Genomic DNA, 24244 nt, shown 5'->3' with positions numbered 1-24244 from the left:
ATCAATGGAACCTCGCAATTGATGTTATGTAGCAATTTTAGTATAATGAGTAAGTCCAATACAATCGAATTTGCGGTATGCATTGGCTAGTTTCTAATATACTTTATATCATTGAGCGCATGAAAATTATTGTTACATTTAAAATATATAGCAGATATATATAAAAAACGATGTTGTGCCTTAACAGCTTAATCAATCCCTATGAAATTAGGAATTATACGCATTATATCAGCCTTTAACTGTTCACTGCTGGACTTAATCAACCCCTTTGCTAGTTTTTTTTTATGAATGATAATAAAATGGTAACCCCGCCTGCGGTATAACGGTATACGCTGGCGGGGCACCAGTGAGGGATGATAGGTGAGGATGAAAACGCAGGCCAGTTAGCCCATCGTGATAAATACACTTAGAATTCAGCACGATGGTTTCCAGGGGGGACCACGGGGAGGTCGACCTGTAAGGGTATATTGTTAGCAATGGGACTGATAATCAACATTACTAACAATCTCTTTCCCTCCGGAAGTTGCTAGTAGGTGCCACACTTGGGAGGCGGATTGGCAACCGCTGTTAGGCTTTGGATTTTTCAGGAGATTTTTGAAGAGGGACGTTGCTGCCCATCCCTCGACCATAAGCTCCCTTAGTCGCCTCTTACGAGGACCGGAAGGCGTAGCCTATTCTATGCCGGGACCGTATAACAAACACGTACTATAAGTCAGTAGAAGCAGGGGGCTCAGGACCATTTCTTGTACCAGTCTATGGGGAGGCCTATCTTCAACAGTGAACAGATGATGTCTGTGGTGATGTTACTATATTATATGGAGAAGAACATAGGCTACTTTTTATCTCGGTCAGAGAACGTATTCCGGTCATGCAAAGTCGGAGTTAGAAGCTAGTTAACCATAAAATTGGGCCATCCAAATGGTATTGTGGTATGAACTGGTTAATTTCTAATAAGCATAGCATTGCATCAGCTGTGTCATCGCTCCACATAGCAACTAGGTAGTCGATGTGGTCAACAGCGAAAGCTAATTGCAACAGTTGCACTCACGCGCATGCCTGCACCGCATCGACGCAATGTCTCCGATAAATCATAAATAATATTATAAATGTGAAAGTACGTAAAGATGTTTGCATGTTTGTTACTTAATCACGCTTAACGAATGAATGGATTTAACTGAAATTTGATTGTAAAAATGGATATTGCAGTATTTTTATTCCATTTGTGATGCGTATAGTGCAGTATTATTATATCAACCGTTAACTCTCTTTCTTTTCTCTCTTTCTCTTTTTTCCTTTTTGGGAAGTTTTGCCATGCTTGAAAGGCGGGTTGGCAACTGCAGTTAGGCTTTGATGATGTTTCCAGAGGGACGCTGCTGTCCATCTCTCAATCATTTTTGTAATATCTATGGTGCAATATATATATATATATATATATATATATATATATATATATATATATATATATATATATATATATATATATATGCCGTCAGGCAGGCGGCCGGTCGTAAAACTATAAGCTAAATCCTTTTGTAATATGGATAAAACCATATTACGCCGACCCCAATTAATAATTAGGATAAGGGTAGGAAGATGATGATATATATATAGATATTCAAGTCTATAGGCATTTGTTATAAGGCGGACCATTAGTTTGTTTGTCATTTTAAGGTTCATAAAGTATTTATTCCATTTTTAAAAGTTCTTCAAAATCGATTCAGTATTTTACTCATGTATAGTAAGGACTTTATCAATTGATTTCAAAACAAAAAAAAAATCTTGAAAAGTTTGCATTCAGTAATAAGACTCCTTTACTATACATGTATGATCATTTCGTGTAATTGTTTGTATCCATAATACCTGAGTCCTCAGGAATGGCAATGTATTTGGGGTATCATGGGCGAAACAGTATACTCTGTTATGTCCATTGTACTGCTCATGTCTATAGGCGACGGTTATCTATCACTTTCCATCAGGTGGGCCGTCAGCTTGTTTGCCATTCTAAGTTGTATAAAAAAAAAAGTGTTTTTGTTTCTTTTGGAGGAAACAATAAAGAGTAGGTATCTATTTATTTACATATACAAGAATATATGTTCTATTTATTGATTATGTTGCTTTATTCCCTGTACAATACAAATAAAGTATACTCATTCATTTATTCATTTATCAAAATCAATCCAAAATTCTATTAATATTATAACCGCGAAATTTTGTAAAAATTAAAGAATGGATGGATGTTTATTATTTTTTCACGCAAAAACTACTAAACTGTTTTGATTTGGTATACAGGTAGGTTGTATTTGTATCCTAATTCATCGCATAGGAGAACTTATATACTATATTCACGCGGGTGTAGTCGCGGGACACAGCTAGTAATCAAATATGTCGCGCAACACCATAACATGCACACAAAAATACCATTAAATTTAGAACCTCTTTTTCTTCATGTCACTTAAAAAGTAATCATGTCTTAATATTTTTACAATGATTATGAAACTTATATGTGTATATGTGTGTGTATACGTGTGTGTGTATGAGACATAAGTAGGTACAAACTGTGTGTACGATGCTATATTTAACGGAAACTATATCAGCCGGCTAAATAGTCTTATTGTAACATAATTATATGAAAATGAAAGTAGTCGTAAGTATTTAGAGAGCGAAAGTGACGTGCCTACAACTGATACGAAGCGGGGCCCCTCTTACATTTATCAATATGGTGAGTGGTCATCGTACCGTAATATGTTTAGTTTTATTTATCAGTACCATAGACATGCGTGTAAATAGATGTCGCACCTGCTGAGGTCAAAAGATAAAGATATATTTATTTTCTCAAACATGCTTGGAAATGTGAGCATTATTTTGATAATCTTCTTCGACATAAATCAAAATTGCCGTACTGACCAGATACATGCGGGCAGCGGCTGGCAAAAGATGTATGAAAATCCATATCTGTCGTGTTTTGCGGCCAGATAAATTACTATGTAAACTTATATCTGTCCTGTAATTTAAAAATGGAATGACCTTTTACTTCAAACATGGCTACCAAGGAGGTACCTAATAAAATGTTTTATTTAAATTTCGAACTGGCTTGCAAATAAAAAGCTGTTTATTAAAAAAAAAAAAACAAAAGAAAAATTATGGCGCGTGAAAAATTATTATTGTTTGTTATTCGTCATTGAACTTAAAAAGTAAAATTGTGTTTTTGACCGCTGCAGTAATGTACTATAAACAAAGTATGTTTGTATAAATACAGAATTTATCATTGATTCCTACACTAGGCTAAGCCTGTCCTGTAGGAAACAGGATTCGTATTATCAGATACATGCATACAGAAATTAACTTAAGCTTTTTTACTAGCACTGATATTTTTTTAGTAGTACTGATAATTGTTTATTTACTAATTTATATAAAACAGTTATTTTTATTTAGATCTCACCACTAATAAACTCATAAAGATTTGTGCATGCTGCAGGATATGTATGGGTAAGTATTATGTAGTGCGATGGTGCATGCGTATGTGTGTGCGTGCGTGCGTGCCTGTGTGTGTGTGTGTGTCTTTTGTGTGTATGTGAACGGTATTTTTATTTATATAATTAATATGAGCATGTTTTCAATATCGTCATAATTCATAGACCAGAGGGAGACTTTGTACAAAAGTCGATTGCTTGGGTACCTCTGTCCCATTCGTGTTTCTACCGTGAAGCAGTTGTGTTTGCATGGCTGTGTTTCGGTTTGAAGGGTGGGATATGGCGTGAATTTACTGGGTACAGAGGAATAACATCTGAGTCCTTAGGAATGGCAACGCATGGGGGGTATCATGGGCGAAACAGTATGTGTGTGTACTGTTATGTCCATGGTACTGCTCATGTCTATAGGCGACGGTTACCACTTTCCATCTGGTGGGCCGTCAGCTTGTTTGCCATTCTAAGTTGTATAAAAAAAAAGACTTCAGATATATACTTACTTTTGATATTGTTTCTTTTTAAGACTTCTTTTTAACAGTTTTTAAGATTGCAAATTTTGTAAATTTTATTATATATATATATATGGGATCATAGAAGGAGAGAAGTGTCTGGCATAACTAGTTTTTGTAGTCCGTGTAAGAAGAGTGTAAAAACGCTTGTTTAGGATCCTTAGGATTACTTAGTGACTATTGGATTATGTTATGACCAATTATAAAAAAATTGATACATATCAATATTAATACAAACATGGACAAACCTTTACAGAAGAACACTATATATATATATATATATATATATATATATATATATATATATATATATATATATATATATATATATATATATATATAGGCGGTTATGGTGATTAAAGTATCGATATTTAATCTTTGATCTAAACTAAGCTCTTATCTGTAATCGGATTATTCGGTTAGTTAAATTGATGTCTACATTCTGCATGTAATATCTCGGTATGGATGACAGTTTATTATAATTTGAGATTTTGTACAACAAAAACACCGACATCAATCGTGATAAAACAAGTCATTTTGAATTAAAAACTAGACTACAGAATCGATTTTGATTAAATTACTATCGAATTGGGAACCTCCTTCTTTTTTGAAGTCGGTTTAAAGTTATGGAAATAAATTACTAAACATAACTGATGAATTCGACAACACGTTTGATCGTGAGAAAGTATCACGAATGATAAATATATTGATTTGTACTCCAAAAATCTCATTCTACCGAGTAAGCAGTAAATTCTTTCAAAATGTCTGCCATTACACACACTAAAATACAACGCGAATACTATAAAAAAACATAAAATACAGTACTTTTGGAATAGTTAATTTAGAATCAGAAAACAGGGGTTGATATCAATAAAGTACTTTTATAATATTCCGACGAGTACTTCAGTAGCGATAAACTTGGATTTTTTTAAATTGAAGTACTTACTCCATCTATCTCTATCCATGTCTATGGTTAATATTAGGCATAAAAATGTCTACATTTCCATAAAGAATCAAAGACGATAATTAGTTACGATCATTTCGATAGATTTGTAGTTATTTATGGTTTATGTTATTTAGAAAGAAATATTTATCTATTGTTATTGTGTTGTAGTATAATAAAGCAGTTAAATATAAAGGGTGTAACGGAAATGAATGGTTACCTCTTACAGTATTTGACACGATTTGCGACACGTGTTTTATCTCTAAACGAAGAAATATTTAGGCAAATCAATAGATCTCTTCTCGGAGCCTAGTGGCGCTTAAATTGTGAAGTTTGGCATGAAGGTGCGTGGACGAAATGACAGTCGGAGATGGCTACTATGGTTATAGAACTTCTGATAATAATAATAATAGTCAAATTTCAAGTGTTAGCAGTTGCGACATAGTAATGGGAGCGGAATTAAACAAAATAATTATAATCAAATGACCAGTAATAGAAAATTCCTCAAAATAGCACCTACTTCAGTATTAATATTATTAATATTGCCTTTATTACAAAGCAAATTCTTTTTGTTAATAATGAAAAATTAATTGTTTCAGTGTATACAAGATGCGGGCGAGCGTGTGGTGGAGCGCTGCAGCGCTGGCTCTGCTTGCTGTCACCAGCGCCCTTCGAACCACGCAGGTCAGTCACCAACCTTTATCACTTATTTCACTACCAACTTATTTGACGATCTATGAGGTGTAGTGGTGAGCGTGTTACTTTGCGTAAATGGGGTTTCTAGTTTTATTTTATTTACTTATACATTATTGATAGTACAAAAAAAAAGTTTGATATAAGCGGTGGACTTAATGTTATATAACATTCTTTACTAGTCATCCTTTGGCATAATAGAACTGGAATTATTTATATTAGGATTTTTTAAGGACTCTTTTCAACGTGCAGATCTTTAGGCAGCTATTTTTTTTTATACCACTGAGGTAGCAAACACATACCACTCACCTGATGGTAAGCTGTTGACGTAGACTATGAACTAGGGGCATTATGCTCTCGTTGTCTATTCTGAAGAAAGCTCTTTATCCTTTTTTTGAAGAACCTCATGCTGTAGTTACTTGGAAGAACGTCGACAGGGAGTTTATTTTATAACCTGAGCATTCGTGAGAGGAAACTATTATTTGTAGTCCATCTTGTATTTTTTTGTAATATTACTAATTGTTTTAATGACCCATTCAATTAATTTTTATACTTTAGAACAATGCATGGGGGGTATCATGGGCAAAACAGTATACTCTGTTATGTCCACTCATGTTTATTGGCGACAGTTATCACTTTCCATCAGGTGGGCCGTCAGTTGGTTTGCCATACTAAGTTGTATGAAAAAAATTTAATTTTGCATGCCTAATTATGGCGAAATATGAGGACTTATACCTATTGTTAACATCTACTATACTCATACTTACCATGTTTCTTATAAATAAATATTTATTCATTAATTCATTTATTCATTCATTCATAGGATCTTATGTGCTTTTATCAATATAAATCACAATTGATGACATGTAAATTATATTAGAGAATTCTGGTTTCTAAATTTAGTTCTAAATCAGTTTCTATTTTAAAAGAGGCTGACAGTTGATGATTAATAGTTAGAAGTTTTTTTTTTATTACAAGATTGATTTTCGCTTGACCTTAGCTCACTTGATGTTAAGGTAAGGCTAGGATGTAGGACAGGGCGCGCTTATCTAGAAAATATTTATTTCCTATTTTTTATTACTGTTTATTTGTTACTATTATTATTATATTTATATATTTAAAGTTTATTAATATTGGAAATAATAATAATTACGAGTTCTAGCACAATGACAAATAAATCACAAAAAATTCTAAACGCTCAATACAAATAAACCGATTCCACGCCAACTGAACAAAATTTCACTGACCTTTGCGTTTTTGCGTTTTCATCTGATTAACGGTCGATTATTGCTTAAAATAATCGATAATCGAATTACGCAGATTTATAAGCCGCTATATGGCGTAAGAGTTGTAGGCTAAATGGAAATTATATGGTTGGAAACTTTAGGTATCGATTGAGCTTTGCTTCCGTATCCGTTAATTTTGTGTAACCTCGAAATCGAACCAATGAATGCAATGTCGAGGCGAAGTCGCTTCGGTTTGAATGGCTGCCTCTACTATCTGTCAGAAATAATGTCATAGTAATTACTTCTTACTGTATATAAATGTAAATACTATGTAGTTATAATACAATAATATTGTATCAAGAAGTCGAAGGATGCAGGTGGTGCGCGACCATAAATTGAGAGAAAATTATGAAAGACATATGTAAGTATACATACTATACATATATGTATAGTATATATGTATACTCGCATTAACTAAATATAAACTGGTCAAGCTCTTTGCTTATATTGCTATGCTTTTACAGAGCGTTACAAAATATATTGTATTTTATGACACCGAGTAAAAATATTGATTGTTTGATTTAGTATTTGTGGCTAATGTTGGCAACATAGTTAATATGACATCCTGTTGATTTTGACAAGTTTCTATTCCTTGTAATGGGGAGGCTTATGTTCATTAGTGGACAGTTAAAGGCTGATATGATGATGATGATGATGATCCGTATATATAAGAATTTGTAAATAGAAGATTGGCAACTTTACTATTGGAAACACCGTTGTACTAAAGTTTTTGTCTTAATATATCCTAACATATTATCTGATTAATATATTCATAATACCAAATAATTTGCATATTTATTCACCTGTATCAAATAACTATATTCAAGAATGCAAGAATACTTATTAGGAATTTATACTAATTATACATTAAAGATCCAAGTGATGCATGATAGAATGACACTAATTGACAAATTGAATGTAAAACATTGAATTTTAGAGATTGTTCTAACAAAATGTGACTTGATTTTGTATGACGTTGAATTAAATGTTCATTTGTATTGCGTCTAAATTAATTATGTCATCGAGATTCACAGTTCATTTAAAATGAACCAATTTAGTTAAATTTGTAATAAGTTTTTGTTAGCGAACTAGATTGTTGTAACAAAATGGATGTTAATTTTATACGACATTTGTTTAAATACCCATTTGCCTTTTTATTACATTTTTAATTAAATTAATTAATTAGATTCTATTATGGGGATGTAAAGTTTACTTAAGATGAACTAATTTAGATATAATTAATTTGTGACTGTGTCCCAATTATACATAAACGACATATCTGCTTTGTAAGATATACTTTATATTCTGAGGAGGTAAAAACATTGCTACAAGGAACTTTTTAAAATTCCTATCACTGATAGGAAGTAAATGCAAACTTTAAAAAAGGACAAGCACAAAAGATCATAGAAAGATCGCAATATTACAGATTTTTCTACTTGAAAAAGGCTCATCTCTTAATAATATATATATGGACATAATATAAACTTCTTAGGGTCAGTGAACATTGTATTAAGAAAATGCATTTTGATTTTGTATAATGCTGACTTAAATATTCATTTAATTCTTTGTTATATCTAATTAATTGTCTTATAGAGATGTAGTGTTTATTTAAAATGAAATTATTTAGACATAAAATTTCTTAGTGTCGGTCAAGATTGTTGTAAGAAAGTGCATTTTTATTTTGTATAACGTTGACTTAAATATTAATTTAATTTTGTATTACATCTAATTAATTATGTTATAGAGATGTAGAGTTTATTTAAAATTAAATTGTTTAGACATAAAATATTCTTAGTGACGGTCAAGACGGTTGTAACAAAGTGCATTTTGATCTTATACATATAACATTGACTTAAATGTTTATTTACGTCTTTATTACATCTAATTAATTATATTATACAGATGTACAGCTTATTTAAAAGTAAATAATTTAGACTTAATTATAATTTCTTAGTGTCAGCCAAGATTGTTGTAACAAAGTGTGTTTTAGTTTTGTACGATATTGAGTTATTAAATTTCCCTTTACCTCCTAATTCATTATCATATTAGCCGTTGACTGTTCGCTACTGAACATAGGCATCTCACGTAAAAGGGGGTTGGCCAGTAGTTGCTACACTTGGCAAGCGGGTTTGACTATATTGTAATAATATCTAAGTAATTATATGGTAGAAATGTACCATTTATTATATGCGAAATAATTAAGAAATATTTCTATCAACACATTAGCCTAATATATGTATTTAGATATATAACTATTTATAAAATAAGAAAGTAAAATTTATACATTAAATATCTGAATATATAGGATATCTAAATATCTATTTGATATATTATTAATTGAAGCTTGTTAGTGGTGGTTAATCTTGAAATTCACAAATAGTGTCTAGATTATGTATGACATTGAATATATATTAATTTATTTTATTATTAATCCTAATTAATTATGTGTAAAGATGTATATTTTACATAAATAAATTAGACATAATTAATAATAAATATTAAAAACTAAAATATTAAAATTAAGTATATATATATATATATATATATATATATATATATATATATATATATATATATATATATATATATATATATATATATATATTATTGATGTGATTTGATTTATAGATGTCGCTTTCTGGTTGTCTTAGTATTTATTTGTCAAAGTTTATTTTAGCAACAAACTAGGTTCATGCCACAATTATAAATGTAGGTACATACCTACTATTAACTGGTAGGTTAATTAGTCAAGCGATATTATATTATCAGTAATTACTAGTTGTATAATACCATTGACCATAAAGTATATAATAAATTTATATCCAGTTAATGAATAAATTAAGAACTCAGAACACGCAATCCAGTTGCAAGTTTACTTAAAACCCTATATTAAATGGGTCAATGTTGTTGGAAATGCCATCTTTAAAAATAAAAGCAAACAGCGATTAATACTCATATTAATGAGATTTACAATATTATAAATGTAAAATTTAAGTTGTTGGTATGTTGGGATTTGTATTTATATATATATGTATATATATATATATATATATATATATATATATATATATATATATATATATATATATATATATATATATATATACTTTATTGCCATAAGAAAATATACTACAAAAGGCGGACTTAATGCTAGTAGCATGCTTTACTAGTCAACCTTATATTATATTATGAATAAATAATATGTATATAAATAACAGAAAATGATGATTATTATGAGCATATATAAATAATTATATAAAGGAATATATATGTATATATACAATTAAATAAATATATAAAAGGTAAATAAAATAATATATAAAAAAATATAAATTGTAAATAATAAAACATTACGAATAGTTAATAAAATTTTAAGTAAATTATAAATAAACTATTTCTTTATGTACTCGTAAATGATCATTAAATCCAAATAAAATGTTTCATTTATATTGTTCATATTTATGTTTTTATTTTACAGAAATATTTATAAAATTAAGTATCTAGTACATAATTATAAAAATTAATTAAAAGTATTTAAAATTTGTAATAAATATAATTAAATAAAATGACGTTTAAAACGAAAGATGTTCACACCATTACGTGAGTTAACACATAACTATAATGTGGGCTTTGTTCACACACGACAAGTCGGATGGCCAGTCAAGTTCATTGATGTTGTCATAGTTCGAGTTCGATAGCCGTGGGAGACCATGAACTAGCGTCCTTCACCCATATTGTACACTTATTAGTAATAAAGTGTAAATTGTTTTTAAATAGAGAAAAGAGTTTTTAGGCTGTGGTAACTTAGACTGTGGTACTTAAGAATAGGTACTTACTTATAGTTTGTATTGTAATTAGTTGTTTCTCGCGGCTTTGTTCACGTGAGACAAAATACATATATGGTGAGTTATTACCTATATGTTTACTAAATTTCGTTTAAATAAGTTCAGCTATTTAAGCGTGATTGAATAAAAAATATTCAAACATCTTTATGTCATCAGGGAGGTTTTGCTAGTAGTTGCCACGCTTAGCAGATAGGTTGGCAACCGCCGTTAGGCTTTGGTGATGTTTAAAGAGAGACGCTGTTTCCTATCTTTCAAACATTAAGTTCCCTTAGTCGCCTGTCACGACACCTACAAGAAAGAAAGGCGGTGACTCGTTCTAAGCCGGGATCACACAGCAAAAGTATATCTAATAGTACTTAATTTTTTTTTTGATGGGTGAAAATGGTATGGTAACCCCGCCTGCGCTAACGGGATACGCTGGCGGAGCACCAGTGAAGGGTGATAGATGACAATGAAAACAGGTCAGTTAGCCCATCATGATGAATTCATCAGGAATTAACCATGATAGTTTCCAGGGGGAACCGCGAGGAGGTCGACCTGGTTGGGTATATTGCTAGCAATGGGATTCTCAGTCTCCATTACTAACAATCCCATTCCCAATAGTACTCAATTATACAGTTATAGATTTAAGACTGATGGTGATCAGTACTTGATCATACAAACTGAAGGTCATCACAAGATCTATGTGTAAAAGTTTACTTTTAAATGTGTTTTAATTATTCAATTGACTTTGACATTTAACGTGTTATTAGCGCGGCCTCTATAATATAAGCACTTAGGTGATTTATAATTACTTATGACTATGGCTCCCTTACTGTTGGAGTAAACAAAAAACATGAATTGTAAATTAGAATTTATCCTGATGTTATTTTTCTACCTTGACACTAGATGGTTTCCTAAATTATATTTAAATTCGTATAGATAACGAGATAATATGGTAAAAAAACAACATTTAAAAAAATATCTCTTTCTCTCCTCTCTGTCTACGACGGTGCTTGTAAGTGTGTGCGTGCGTGTGCGTATGTATGAGTACGTATGTATGTGTGCACGTGATACTTCTGAGTTTGGAACAAAAATGGGAATAAATTCTATCGATTGAAGAAAAAAAAATAGGAAGGTATTGTGATAAAAATTACGAATTAAAAATTGTAGTGATATAAAAAATATTTATAATAAATAAGGAGCTTCTCTCTTTTTTTAATTTGTACCCAATTTTTTTTACATAAATTTTATACTAACTTTCAACTGCGACTTTGTCCACGTAACTGCGGTATGTTCACTGGATGAGGCAACAAATACCCTTTTCCATTCTACACAGTACCTGTGTACCAAATTTTATAGTGATTTGTTAAGTCTTTAAACCACAAAGACGTAACAAACAAAGAAACCAGTTTTTACGTTTATTATATTAGTAGGTAGGTATTTACCGTATGGTTTCGGTATAGAATAGACCACCCCTTCTTTCCCGTGGGTGACATAAGAGGCGACTAAGGAAGAGCGAGGGATGGACAGCAGTGTCCCTTTTAAAAAATCTTTAAAGTCCAATTACACACAACTACAGTTGTAAATTCGCTTGCCAAGCGTGGCAACTACTGGCAAAACCCCCCAAGGGGAGGCTTATAGTCAGCAGTGGACAGTTAAAGGCTGATGTGATGATGATAATGAAAGATTAGGTAGATACTAAATTACTTTTTATTAATAAACAATTGTATTAAAAACATAAGCTTTTAGTTAATCAATAAAGTATGTACTTTTAATTTGGTCGTTGACATGCATTATTTTTTATACAACTTAGAATGGCAAACAAGCTGACGGCCCACCTGGTGGAAAGTGGTAACAGTCGCCTATAGACATGAGCAGTGCTATGGACATAACAGAGTATACTGTTTCGCCCATGATACCCCCCATGCGTTGCCATTCCTGAGGACTCAGGTGTTATTCCTCTGTACCCAGTAAATTCACGCCATTTTCCACCCTTCAAACTGAAACACAGCCATGCACAACTGCTTCCCGGTTGAAACACGAATGGGACAGAGGTACCCAAGCAATCGACTTTTGTACAAAGTCTCCATTTGGTAAATACTTTGAGTTGGTTACCATTAATGCTCTAGTTACAAGCAATCAGTGGAACCTACTTCGAACCGGTTACAATGTAATACAACGACATAAATAATCGTTGCTTATTTACATGGAAACTTTACTGTCGACCGATCGCCGAGTTGTATATAACATAATTTTTTAAATCTATTTACATGATAGACAAATAATGTTACACTATTAACCTTTACCTATTTATAAAATCCTATTAAATTATAAAAAAACCTTTACAACAAAATGGTTTTTTTTAAGGTATTGAAACTAGGTAGTTTCCTATTTTGATTTTTGTTTTGTGACAATATTGCTTATGTTTAGGTATCATGTAGGTATATTATGTTATCCAGTATCAACGTTATGCTTGTGTTGTAACTGTAACACCTATTATTTTTCTCAGTTTTTTTTGTAATGAACTATTTTTTTTTCTCTCCGCCAATTCACAATTTTTATCAGACATTCAAAGGTTAACTGGAAGAGGTCACTTTTATAGGATAAGTCCGCTATTGTACTCATTTTTTTATTAAGAATTTTGTATCTTATTATTTAAGACTTTACAATAAGTGTTATAAACAAATCAACTAATTTACTTTCAAACTACTATGATAGAAAATATGCATATGGCCTGTCTGATGGTAAACAAGGCTATCGTAGTCTATGGATGCATGTAATATAAGGGATGTCACGCGCGCGTTGCCGACCCTACTGCTGTCTTGTTGCCAATTGAAGGAATTAGATAAAAAACAAACATTATTTTTTGAACTTATAAAGTAGATGATAAAATAATAATAATAATAAATTATACTACACCCTCTAGCCCTAATCAATCATCATTATCATCATATCAGCCTTTAACTGTTCACTGCTGAACATAAGCTTCCCCCTTGGGAGGTGTTGCCAGTAGGTACCACTCTTGACAGGCGATTTGGTAACCGCAATCAGGCTTTAGAAATATTTTAAGAGGGACGCTGCTGCCCATCCCTCGCCCTCCCTTAGTCGCCTCTCACGACACCCACAAACTAATAACTAAGCAATGATTACACTATAAATTAAATAATTAAAATTTAGTAATGAATAATAATAAGAAAATACGTACCTATCGTGATACAATTTCAATAACTGGATAATATTGTAACAGATCCTTAGACTATTTCTAAAGTGAAAAAAAGTGTTGTCCTCCTCTCTCGTACTTGCTGTGCCCAACAGGGTCCATAATTGAAGTTGAAATGTTATTTACTATATATATATATATATATATATATATATATATATATATATATATATATATATATATATATATATATTATATTTATATACACTAATATAAACTTATATACGGCGTGGAGATTGAATCTGTGACCTATCAGCATTGTGTAAAAAAACAAAATCCGCTTTTACAGAACACGCCAAAATGTTGAGTAAACTTTTCTCGATGATGTCACATAGAGTGCAAACATCAAACGGGCGTTCACCGCGAATTAATTCAGCAGGGATCAACAACCGACTTTCTATTAGGCCGTCAGAACATCTTAATGTAATTCTTATTCGTAATAATTCACCGTGAATTGTGAGTCCGTGCGATTTAGTGGCACGCGATCGCTGCTAGATTCACCAATTAGCATTGTGTACACTATGACGGCAATTATGTGGCCATAAGTGGGCACAAATGGGCATGATAATTGTATGATTGCAGTCAAGTTGTCAGCAATTACTGTTTCTTCTCTTTGTTAGCACTATTCGTGTAACACTTACATTTTATTAAAAAAAAATACGTTACTTTTTATCAAAGTAGATCTTGAAAAACGTACGGTCTTCCACCGTACGTTTTTCAAGGCTCTATCTTCTACGTACAATCACTCTTTGGAATCAACTTCCAGTAGCAGTATTTCCGAACTGATACGACATTATAATCTTTAAGAAAAGAGCATATTTTTTTAAAAGGTTAGCAGCACAGCTGCAATGCCTTTGGTGTTGTGCGTGATCATGGCGGCGGTAGTCACTCACCATCAGGTGAACCGCATGCTTGTTTGTCTGCTCTGTTATAAAAAAATTACGGAATTGAATATAACTACATTTTTTGGAGGAAACAATAAAGAGAATCTATCTTTTTACGTACTAAAAAACAAAGTTCCCGCCGCGTCTGTCTGTCTGTCTGAACGTGTTATTTAAACTAATACCAAACAGTACCGCCACTATGAGTTTATAGATACAATTTCATAATTTTAGCCATTAAATATCCACTGCTGAACATAAGCCTTCCCCATACCAATACCAATGTATTTGCCAGTAGTTGTCACGATTGGCAGGCGAATTAGCAACTGCAGTTAGACTTTTAGGAGATTGATGTTTATTCCTCGACCGTTAAGTTCCCTTAGTTGCTTTTTAGGTCACCTAAGGGAAAAGAAGTGAAAAATTCTATGCCGGGACCACAAGGTTAAAAGATTTGGTCTGTTTGTGTAAATTTCATATAGATATTCAAATCCACTCAACCATTTTACCGTAATTTACAAACATTCAAACTTTCACATTTATATTATCAAATCCAGTCAATGGAAAAAAAAATGTTATAAATTGTAAAAAAAGAGTGTCACGACCTTTGCCGGTTCATCTCGACTAAGCACGACCTTCAGTAACGAATAATTACGAGTTCAAGATATGAAATACTCGTTAACGGGGCTATTCAAGTAAAAAAATTGTTGAGTTTTATTAAAGCTGTTGAGTTGAGCTTTATATTTTTGTAGTACATGTTTGTAGGTTTTAAAAGCTATAATAAATGATAATTTCAGACTGTAACTTTGGTATTCATATGCTGTATATTCATATATTTATTTATTTATTTGTTACATCCACTGGGTGAGCCTTACAGTCTTCCAATATGCTCACCTAGGAAAGCATGAGTACATTAATATATAAAAAGGAATATTATACAATAATATAAAAAGATTTAACTCAAACAAAAAACGTCTGAACACAAATACTCTATGGTCACTCGACGAAACTCCAGCAAGTTGGAGGCAAATACATCCAATTGCGGGTACTGGCTCAAAATATCATTGAGTAGTTTCAATGCAAGAGATAGGGGAGCTTGCTTAGCCAACTCTGTTCTTCGTAATGGAGCATCGAATAAGTATATATATATTATATTATTATAGTATATATATTAAAACGTATATATATGTGCGACTTAGAATGGCAAACAAGCTGACGGCCCACCTGATGGAAAGTGGTAACCGTCGTCTATAGACATGAGCAGTACCATGGACATAACAGAGTAAACTGTTTCGCCCGTCATACCCCCCATGCGTTGCTATTCCTGTGTTATCCAAGTTCAAGCGTGTGGGGATGATTCCCTGGCGATAGCGAGCGGTGCAATGATAAAAGTGATATCATTTCAAACAATTCCTCAGAACACAATCCGTGATACAAGAAGTAGAACACACAAAATGAGGCAAAGTTTCGTCTTAATATCACATATAACTTTATCGCATAGTTCGTGCCTTCACAAATTAGTATATCAAATAATATCACACTTGTATGCAAACGAATGAAATGCACCAGCCGATTATCTGAACGCAATAACGCATGCACTTTCGATAATAGCATGATTGTATTTGTTACCTGGCATTTGATGCGTCTGCCGCCGTAACAATGGTGTATTGTGCACACTATGAAATGATTTGTGCAACTACAAATTGCAGGATATGTCGAATATGAAGATTCATGAAGAATTAAAAACCGCAACCTTGAAAGTTGCGGATTGTATTGTCGTGAATATTTCTGTAAAATGTACTATTACAATGTATACTTAACCAGCGACTCGCTCCGGATTCGCACGGGCTTTTTGATAATAAATTATTTAACACAATCTGTGTTCCACATAAAAAAGAACCGATTTCAATGGTTATTTTGATTTAAAAACTAAACTACTAAAATGTTTTTGACCAATATGTAAGCATATCCTTTTAGATAAAAAAGAAATTTCCAAATTGGTTCACAACTGACAGATTTGTTAAGTAACAAACATTAAATATTCAAACGTATGAACACCTCTTTATTTGAAGTCTGTTAAAAGAAAACGAAGAGTCATAAATTTAAATTGATACATAATTATAATAAAAATGTACTATTACTGAGTCAGTGTGCAGTTTAGTGAGCGCCAATAATTGCATAGTTGGCTTGATGTACCACTATTCGTGCTGTATTCATATCGTGCGGCTTGCAATTTGCTACTCAATTGCTAGATGCAATATTGGGCCCCCGCTAACCAGGTTAAGTGAACATGTCTAATAGTTTTCAGTTTTGCAAGAGATATTAGATGTTACATCAAATCAATAATGCATCAGTACTGTTTTTGCAGAACACTGTTATCCGCTTTTATATTTTTTAATACAGTTCTAAGGAATACGGAAATTATTATTTTACCAGAGGGAGATTTTGTACACAAGTTGATTGCTTGGGTACCTCTGTCCCATTCGTGTTTCAACCGTAAAGCAGTTGTGTTTGCATAGCTGTGTTTCGATTTGAAGGGTGGGATATGGCGTGAATTTACTGGGTACGGAGGAATAACACTTGAGTCCTCAGGAATGGCAACGCATGGGGGGTATCATAGGCGAAACAGTATACTCTGTTATGTCCATGTTACTGCTCATGTCTATAGGTGACGGTTACGACATCTACGGGAAAGGAAGAGGTGGCCCGTTCTAAGCCAGGACCACACGCCATTATGCTATTATGTTATTAAAAAAAATAGAAATCCCTACAAAATTTACAATAACGTATCCCAAGATGTCAAAAATATCAAGGATGACACCAAGGGATGAATAAATATTTTATATTAAAACAGATATAAAATATTAATTGATCTATCTACGGGTAAGATTAGTAGTAAATAATAACTTGTTTCAGTAAACGCCAAATTTTGATTGCATGTCTGATTTGTGAATTTATTCCTATATATATATATATATATATATATATATATATATATATATATATATATATATATATATATATAGATAGATAGATAGATAATTCATTTACATTACTTACAGCACACAAATTACAATAAAAAAAACATAAAAATATATATATATAAAACAAAACGAGAAATAAATTTGTAAAGACAATAAATAAAAATATTATAAAAAAAATAATTAATATTATTATATTTATATATTTTTTGTGTTATAATAGAGCGATATATATAGCATAAGAAATAAAATGAAATTTTAAACACACACAGAACAAAAAAGTTAAAAGGCGAAAAATTTAATAAGTGAACATTGTTATTCAGTTAAAAATTACACAAGAACAACCTGTGCATTATGGTCTCCTTTATATAGGGTTGCCATCTGTCCGGGTTTTCCAGGATTTGTTCAAGTTTAGAGGGCATTCAGGTAGCGTTCGGGCGAGGCTAGTCCGGATTTAAAAAATTCTAAATGATTATTAAAACAATTTGTAACAAAATAAGTACTGTAATAAGATTCTGTTTTGTTAGGTACATTTAAAATAGTGATAAAAGATGGCTATATTTAATTTTAAGGTCTGAAAATAAATAGATCATTTATGATGTTTTCAACTATTTTTACACTGACTATGTTTAAAAAACTTGTTGATATCTCCGGGTTCTAGGGTCTAGAATCCGGGGTTTTCACGCGTCTTGTCCTGATTGCTAAATTTTAGAGATGGCAACCCTACCTTTATAAGACATTCATTCATATGAGATGAACATGTTCCATTTAAGGTAAGGCGTTCTAAAGGCCAAACGTCACGGTGAACTATTGATATTTTGGTTGTCCTTTAGGAAGTGACCAAAATTCTTTTAAGACTATCGCTGTCTATCTAAATTGAGTTCCTATCACAATTAATTCGGAGTCATTTGGTTTAAATAACAATTAAAATAAACGACAATGTTTGTTTGCATATGTAGTTAAAAACAAATGTGCCTGTTAATTATTCAATACTTAAATTAGAAGCTCTGATTAAATAAGTTATGTAACGTTTACTAATTAACATCCTTATTTACTTATATTTAAATTTTAAACTGATTTTGTTTGTTACCTCTTGACGCTCAATGGCTCAACCAATTACTATGAAATTTAGTCAATTTTAAACTTTCGCATTGTTTACACATTTTTTCGTCATCAGTAAACGACGTCAAGTAACGTCGGCAATAAAAAAAATATGTAGGTACTATTTATCTGTAAAGGCTTTTACATCGCGTTAAGACTTCATTGTGTATTTAAAAAACTATGAAATTTGGTATGTATATACTATATGCACGCGACATAAGCTATTTCTTCGGTCATTCGAATTAAGTCGCGGATAAAAAACTAAAATAAAAAAAAAAATACTTCATAGACACTATGAGTACGTATAATTGAAAACAGGCTCGGGCCAAGACCTTTAACAATCACATGGACCTTTTTATAATTAAATAAAGTTTCTTATAATTATTATGGTTATAATATTTTGTTTATATTTATGCCAGTCTTTCCTTTTTATTACAATCGAACTGGCCTTCAATAGGCTGGTGCAAATTGTCAGTTCACTATCAAGATCAGGCAGTAGTTGCACCAATATACCATATAAGATTATTTATTCTACAGATATAGTGTAATTAACTTTATATTTTATAACCTCTGTGGTGCAGTGGTAGTCATTTTGCTTTGCATACAAGAAGTCTCAGATTCGATTCCTGGTTGAGCAAATTTAGGAAACGGATTTTTTCAACCGACTCGGATCTGGATATTTTGGTTCTATTTCCGGATTTTTGTTAACTGGTTTCTTATAACACATCGTGTTATTGTTTAAGAAATAGACAATTGGTGTGATTCTGTGGCATTATTTTTTTTTTATCAATTTTATAATCAAAACATCAAAGTACAATCATTTTCATAATCATTATATAATCAAAATAAAAAATGTCTTTTATATTTTAATGAGAAAGTGTGTAAGAAAAAGTAATCAATATTAACTGATCCATATATCAATACACAGCCAAAACCGCTGGATTTAGAATCTTAAAAATTTACTGTTAGATTCTTTATGTAGCGTAGGTGAACAATAAGAAAGGAATTTTGAAAATTCAACCCTAAAGGGGTGAAACGGGGTTGAATTTTTGTATATAATTTCGTAAGTTTAGAAGTTAGACACGTAAAATTTTAGATTTAGGCTCTTGATTCAGAATAAATATTAATATGTTTATTGGCATTTAAGGAATTTATACTTAAAGGCACTCCTTTAAATAGGGGAAGCTAGTCATAATATATATAAGGTTGTCTATAAGAGATTGCCCTAGCGATAAGACCGCCTTTTGTACCTTTATGCGTATATTTTTTATCTGTACTTCATGCTACTGTACATGTATTTCACTTGAACTGTCTATATGGCATTGTTTATTTTATGTTTTTAGTGCAATAGAGTTAAATAAATAAATAAATAACATTATTTATTTTTAGATAATAGATTGTAACATTATTCTTTTATTTTGTTATTTCTACCGTTAACTCTTTACTGCTGGACATAAGTCTTCCTCATAAGGGGAGTTTTGCCAATAGTTGCCGCATTTGGCAGGCTGGTTCGCAACAGCAGTTAGGCATTAAAGATGTTTTAAAAGGGACGCTGCTGCCCATATCTCGTCCTCCCTTACTCGACTCTTACGACACCCACGAGAAAGGAAGGGGTGGCCTATTCTATGCCGAGAGCATAAGGCGAATTATTCTTATAGTTAGATAAATATTATACATAACAATTACTACATTATCGGTTTGAGTTATATCACAAAGAATAATAATCGAGAACAGATTGCGAAGACGGAACGAATCTGATATTTCGATAAAAGCAAAATCGTATCTGTGCCGAGTTGGCAGATTTAGTGTCGATGTAATAGAACCAAGTCAATGTCAGACTAAAATGTAGCTCAATGAAGTGGTTTTATTAATTAATAATGAAAAAAAAAACATAATTAGACAAGTAGTGTACGTAATTGTTTGTAAAATCCAAATTAAAGTACATTGCTTTTACATGATTCTAGCATTTGTAACAAACTTCAGAAAGAAGGTATTAAATTCTACTATATTTTTTAAATGTCTATGTTAAGTAATATCGTTACTTATTTTGTATCGGTTTCTATTATTTTGTTTTTTTTTTTTTTTTTTGTAAATTAATACTCTCGTGTAGGTCTCAAATTAATTTTGTTACAATTGAAATAGTTTTATTGTGGAATCAAATTTTGAATTATGTATTTGTGTTCATAACAACTGCTAATGTAAAAAAGGCAAGTACATACTTAGGTTAACTATAGAATATAATGTTAAAATTTTTGTACATCTATATGTATCTCGGCATTAATCAGTTTACTTACTGGTAAAACCATTGTGTAGGAACTAATGTACTTGTAAATATTACTAAGTACATGTAATATTGTTTTAGCCAAAATGTTTATACTACATTTATATGATAATTACATATTTAATTTACTTGTATACAGTATTTAGATATCTATATGTAAAATATACAATCTAACTCGTTATTTAATTTAAATCATTTTGTTTAATTCCGTTATCATTAATATGTGGCAACTGCTAACACTCTAAGATTGACTACTATTATTATATACTATAACCTCCCATATTAGCCATAATTCTCTGATTGATATTTTGTCCACACACGTCTAAACGAGACATCTTCACATACATACTGGATACACATTAACATATATAGATACATACTGGTAGCGGAATTAAACAAAATAATTCTAATTAAATAATCAGCGATATGGATTTTTGCAAAATAACTTCAGTAAAATATATATAATATTATAGCCTATGCATAAAATATCGTATTTCTATAATCGGTAGTTTTATTATGCGTTATAAGATCATTGCACGCGATCGTACGGTCACGGGCAATAACATAACTCCCCTACTTTCTGTTAAATGGGTGCTATTCTTTGATCAGAGACGATAAAATAGTCACTCCATAAGAATCATTATATTATTTGTTTATTTGCTCTTATTACTATTTATTATCTGAGAGAAATTTTCTTGTACTTGTGTATATACGGGTATGTGTTTAAGTACTTGAGCTTGCATATTTTTTTTTTAATATTAATTTAAGGGCTTTTACCTTCTTCAGGTATATATATATCCTATTGTACTCTGAACTGATTTCTCAAATAAAACTTTATCTACTTACCCTAGACGCGGAAAGAGAAGAATTAATTGGCATCAATAATTTACAGAGATGTTAAAAAAATTCTGGTTTAAGTGCAGCTTGCATAATTGTGTTTCAGTTTGAATTTTGAACTGTGGAAGTGAAATTAATTGATGTAGATACTTAACACTATAAGTACTCAAAAATAGCAACTCATCATGAGTTGCACGAACGATACAATAATGTTCAAGATTGTTATCACTATCCATCAGATTGTCGGTTAATTTCGGAAGGGTCGGTCGACTCTTGACGGAAACCTTTCCACATAAGCTGAGGTTCTTCCTGATCGTAATAAAATTTATGCACAATAATAAAGGAAATAGAAATAAGAAGATTTTAAAAGTTGGTAGCAAGATTTATGCACAATAAATCTTTATAAAAAATTTCTGTGCCACAGCGACCTTTAAGAGTTTCTAAAATGCCTACAATACGCTAATACTAGTCGCCCGGGGGTAGTTACCCTCGATTATGAATCATGGGCAAAGGGGCTTGTCTCTAGGCTCGTCACTCTTGAGGGTTTTTTATGCAACTTAGAATGGCAAACAAGCTGACGCCCCACCTGATGGAAAGTGGTAACCATCGCTTATAGACATGAGCAGTACCACGGACAGAACAGAGTATACTGTTTCGCCCATGATATCCTCATGCGTTGCTATTCCTAAGAACTCAGGTGTTATTCCTCTGTACTCTGTAAATTTACTACCATATCCCACCTTTTGAACCGAAACACAGCCATTAAAACATAATTGTTTCATGGTTGAAACAGGAATAGGATAGAGGTGCCCAAGCAAACGACTTTTGTACAGTCTCCCTCTGGTGGCAAGGGTAAAGAACAATTGTGATGATACAATGTTTCAGAGAGATTAGAACACTGGGAATACTACAATTATATTGCTAAAATGGTTAGCAAGGCTGAGATTAGCATAGGATCGTACTGACATCATGCTAAGACAGAGAGGTGGTCTTTATACAGCAGTGGGTGGATGTAGGCCGATGCGACGATGATAATGGGCGTTATGAGACTAAATTCCAAGTTTTCGTGCCTTGTAGAATATAATTATTGAAGGATTTGCGTATATATTTCTATAATAAAAACGTAAAATCAAAGTATCCGTACATTGAGATTTATTGAAAAAAAATGTCAGAGAGGTTAAGTCTTTTGAAATTAATATTATAAATAATATTATATAGGGGATGTATTTAATTTGTTTTAAAAAAAATGCTAGTCATAATGCTCACAATATAATATTTAAGAGTTTTCTTTTTTTATGATTACTTGTATGCCATTCTAAGTTACGTAAATAAAGATGGCGTTAGATTGATACTAACGCCATCTTTATACTCATACTTAATATTCAATCATCGAGTGAATATTGTGTATGAGTGAAATTGAGTACCATACGGACGAAATCGTGGGCAAAATTAGTTACCAATTTTAAACTAGAAATCGTGTTGATAGAGTATAAAAAAAATTACAGGGCACAGAGGCCTTAGTATTCAGGAATGGCAAAGCATGGGGCGTATCATGGGCAAAATAGTATACTCTGTTATGTCCATGGAAGTGTTCATGTCTATAGGCGACGGTTACCACTTTCCAGCCGTCAGCTTGTTTGCCATTCTAAGTTGCATAGAAAACAAACACAAACATTTACAAATTTCAATTTTACATACAACTATAAAAAAAAATTGTAGGATTTAGGATGTTTATTCATTGCACTAAGAATATAAAATAAGAAAAAAAGTGTATGTATTTTATCACATTATTATCAGTTAGGAAGCAATCTTGGTCTTGTTAAGTTTTTATTTAATTATAATAATTAATACGCGTATTAATGGAATTCAGGAAATATTACAGACCTCTTTGTTTTTTTTTTATTTAGATTTTTAATTAGTTTAAAATATACTGTAGGTGTAACTTGGTATTCATATTATGCATATTTTTATTAATACTATAATACTCGTACTAGAGATCCTGCCCGGCTTCGCACGGGTAGATAGAGTTTTCGAAATTAACGTGTAGCCTGTGTAAAAGGACTTTCAAAGTTTGTTAAGTAGTTTTTGAATTTATTCATTTCAAACAAACTATTGTTTTTTAATCTTTTCAAATCCTTGTTTTTTATAATAGATTATTATTATATATTTTATGGTTACTTCTCAGTTTTTAATTTAAATTAATTATAATCAATATTTTAAT

General features: G+C 31.6%; 1 protein-coding gene across 3 annotated transcripts in view; it reads left to right on the top strand.

Annotated features, from left to right (window-relative positions):
* LOC113523454 (mucin-3A-like) overlaps window positions 1-24244 on the top strand; it is a 130429-nt gene that overhangs the window by 18121 nt on the left and 88064 nt on the right. For all 3 annotated transcript variants that reach the window (XM_031907442.2, XM_031907439.2, XM_031907448.2), the window contains exon 2: window positions 5519-5603. In XM_031907442.2, the coding sequence (XP_031763302.2) occupies window positions 5529-5603 (75 nt within the window). In that variant the 5' untranslated portion in view covers window positions 5519-5528. The remainder of the gene's footprint in view (window positions 1-5518; window positions 5604-24244) is intronic.

Source organism: Galleria mellonella, unplaced genomic scaffold, assembly GCF_026898425.1.
Source record: "Galleria mellonella isolate WM207_F2 unplaced genomic scaffold, CSIRO_AGI_GalMel_v1 utg300, whole genome shotgun sequence".
Lineage (NCBI taxonomy): Eukaryota > Metazoa > Arthropoda > Insecta > Lepidoptera > Pyralidae > Galleria > Galleria mellonella.
Note: the sequence above shows the minus strand (reverse complement) of the source record. Positions and strands in the feature narration are given on the sequence as shown.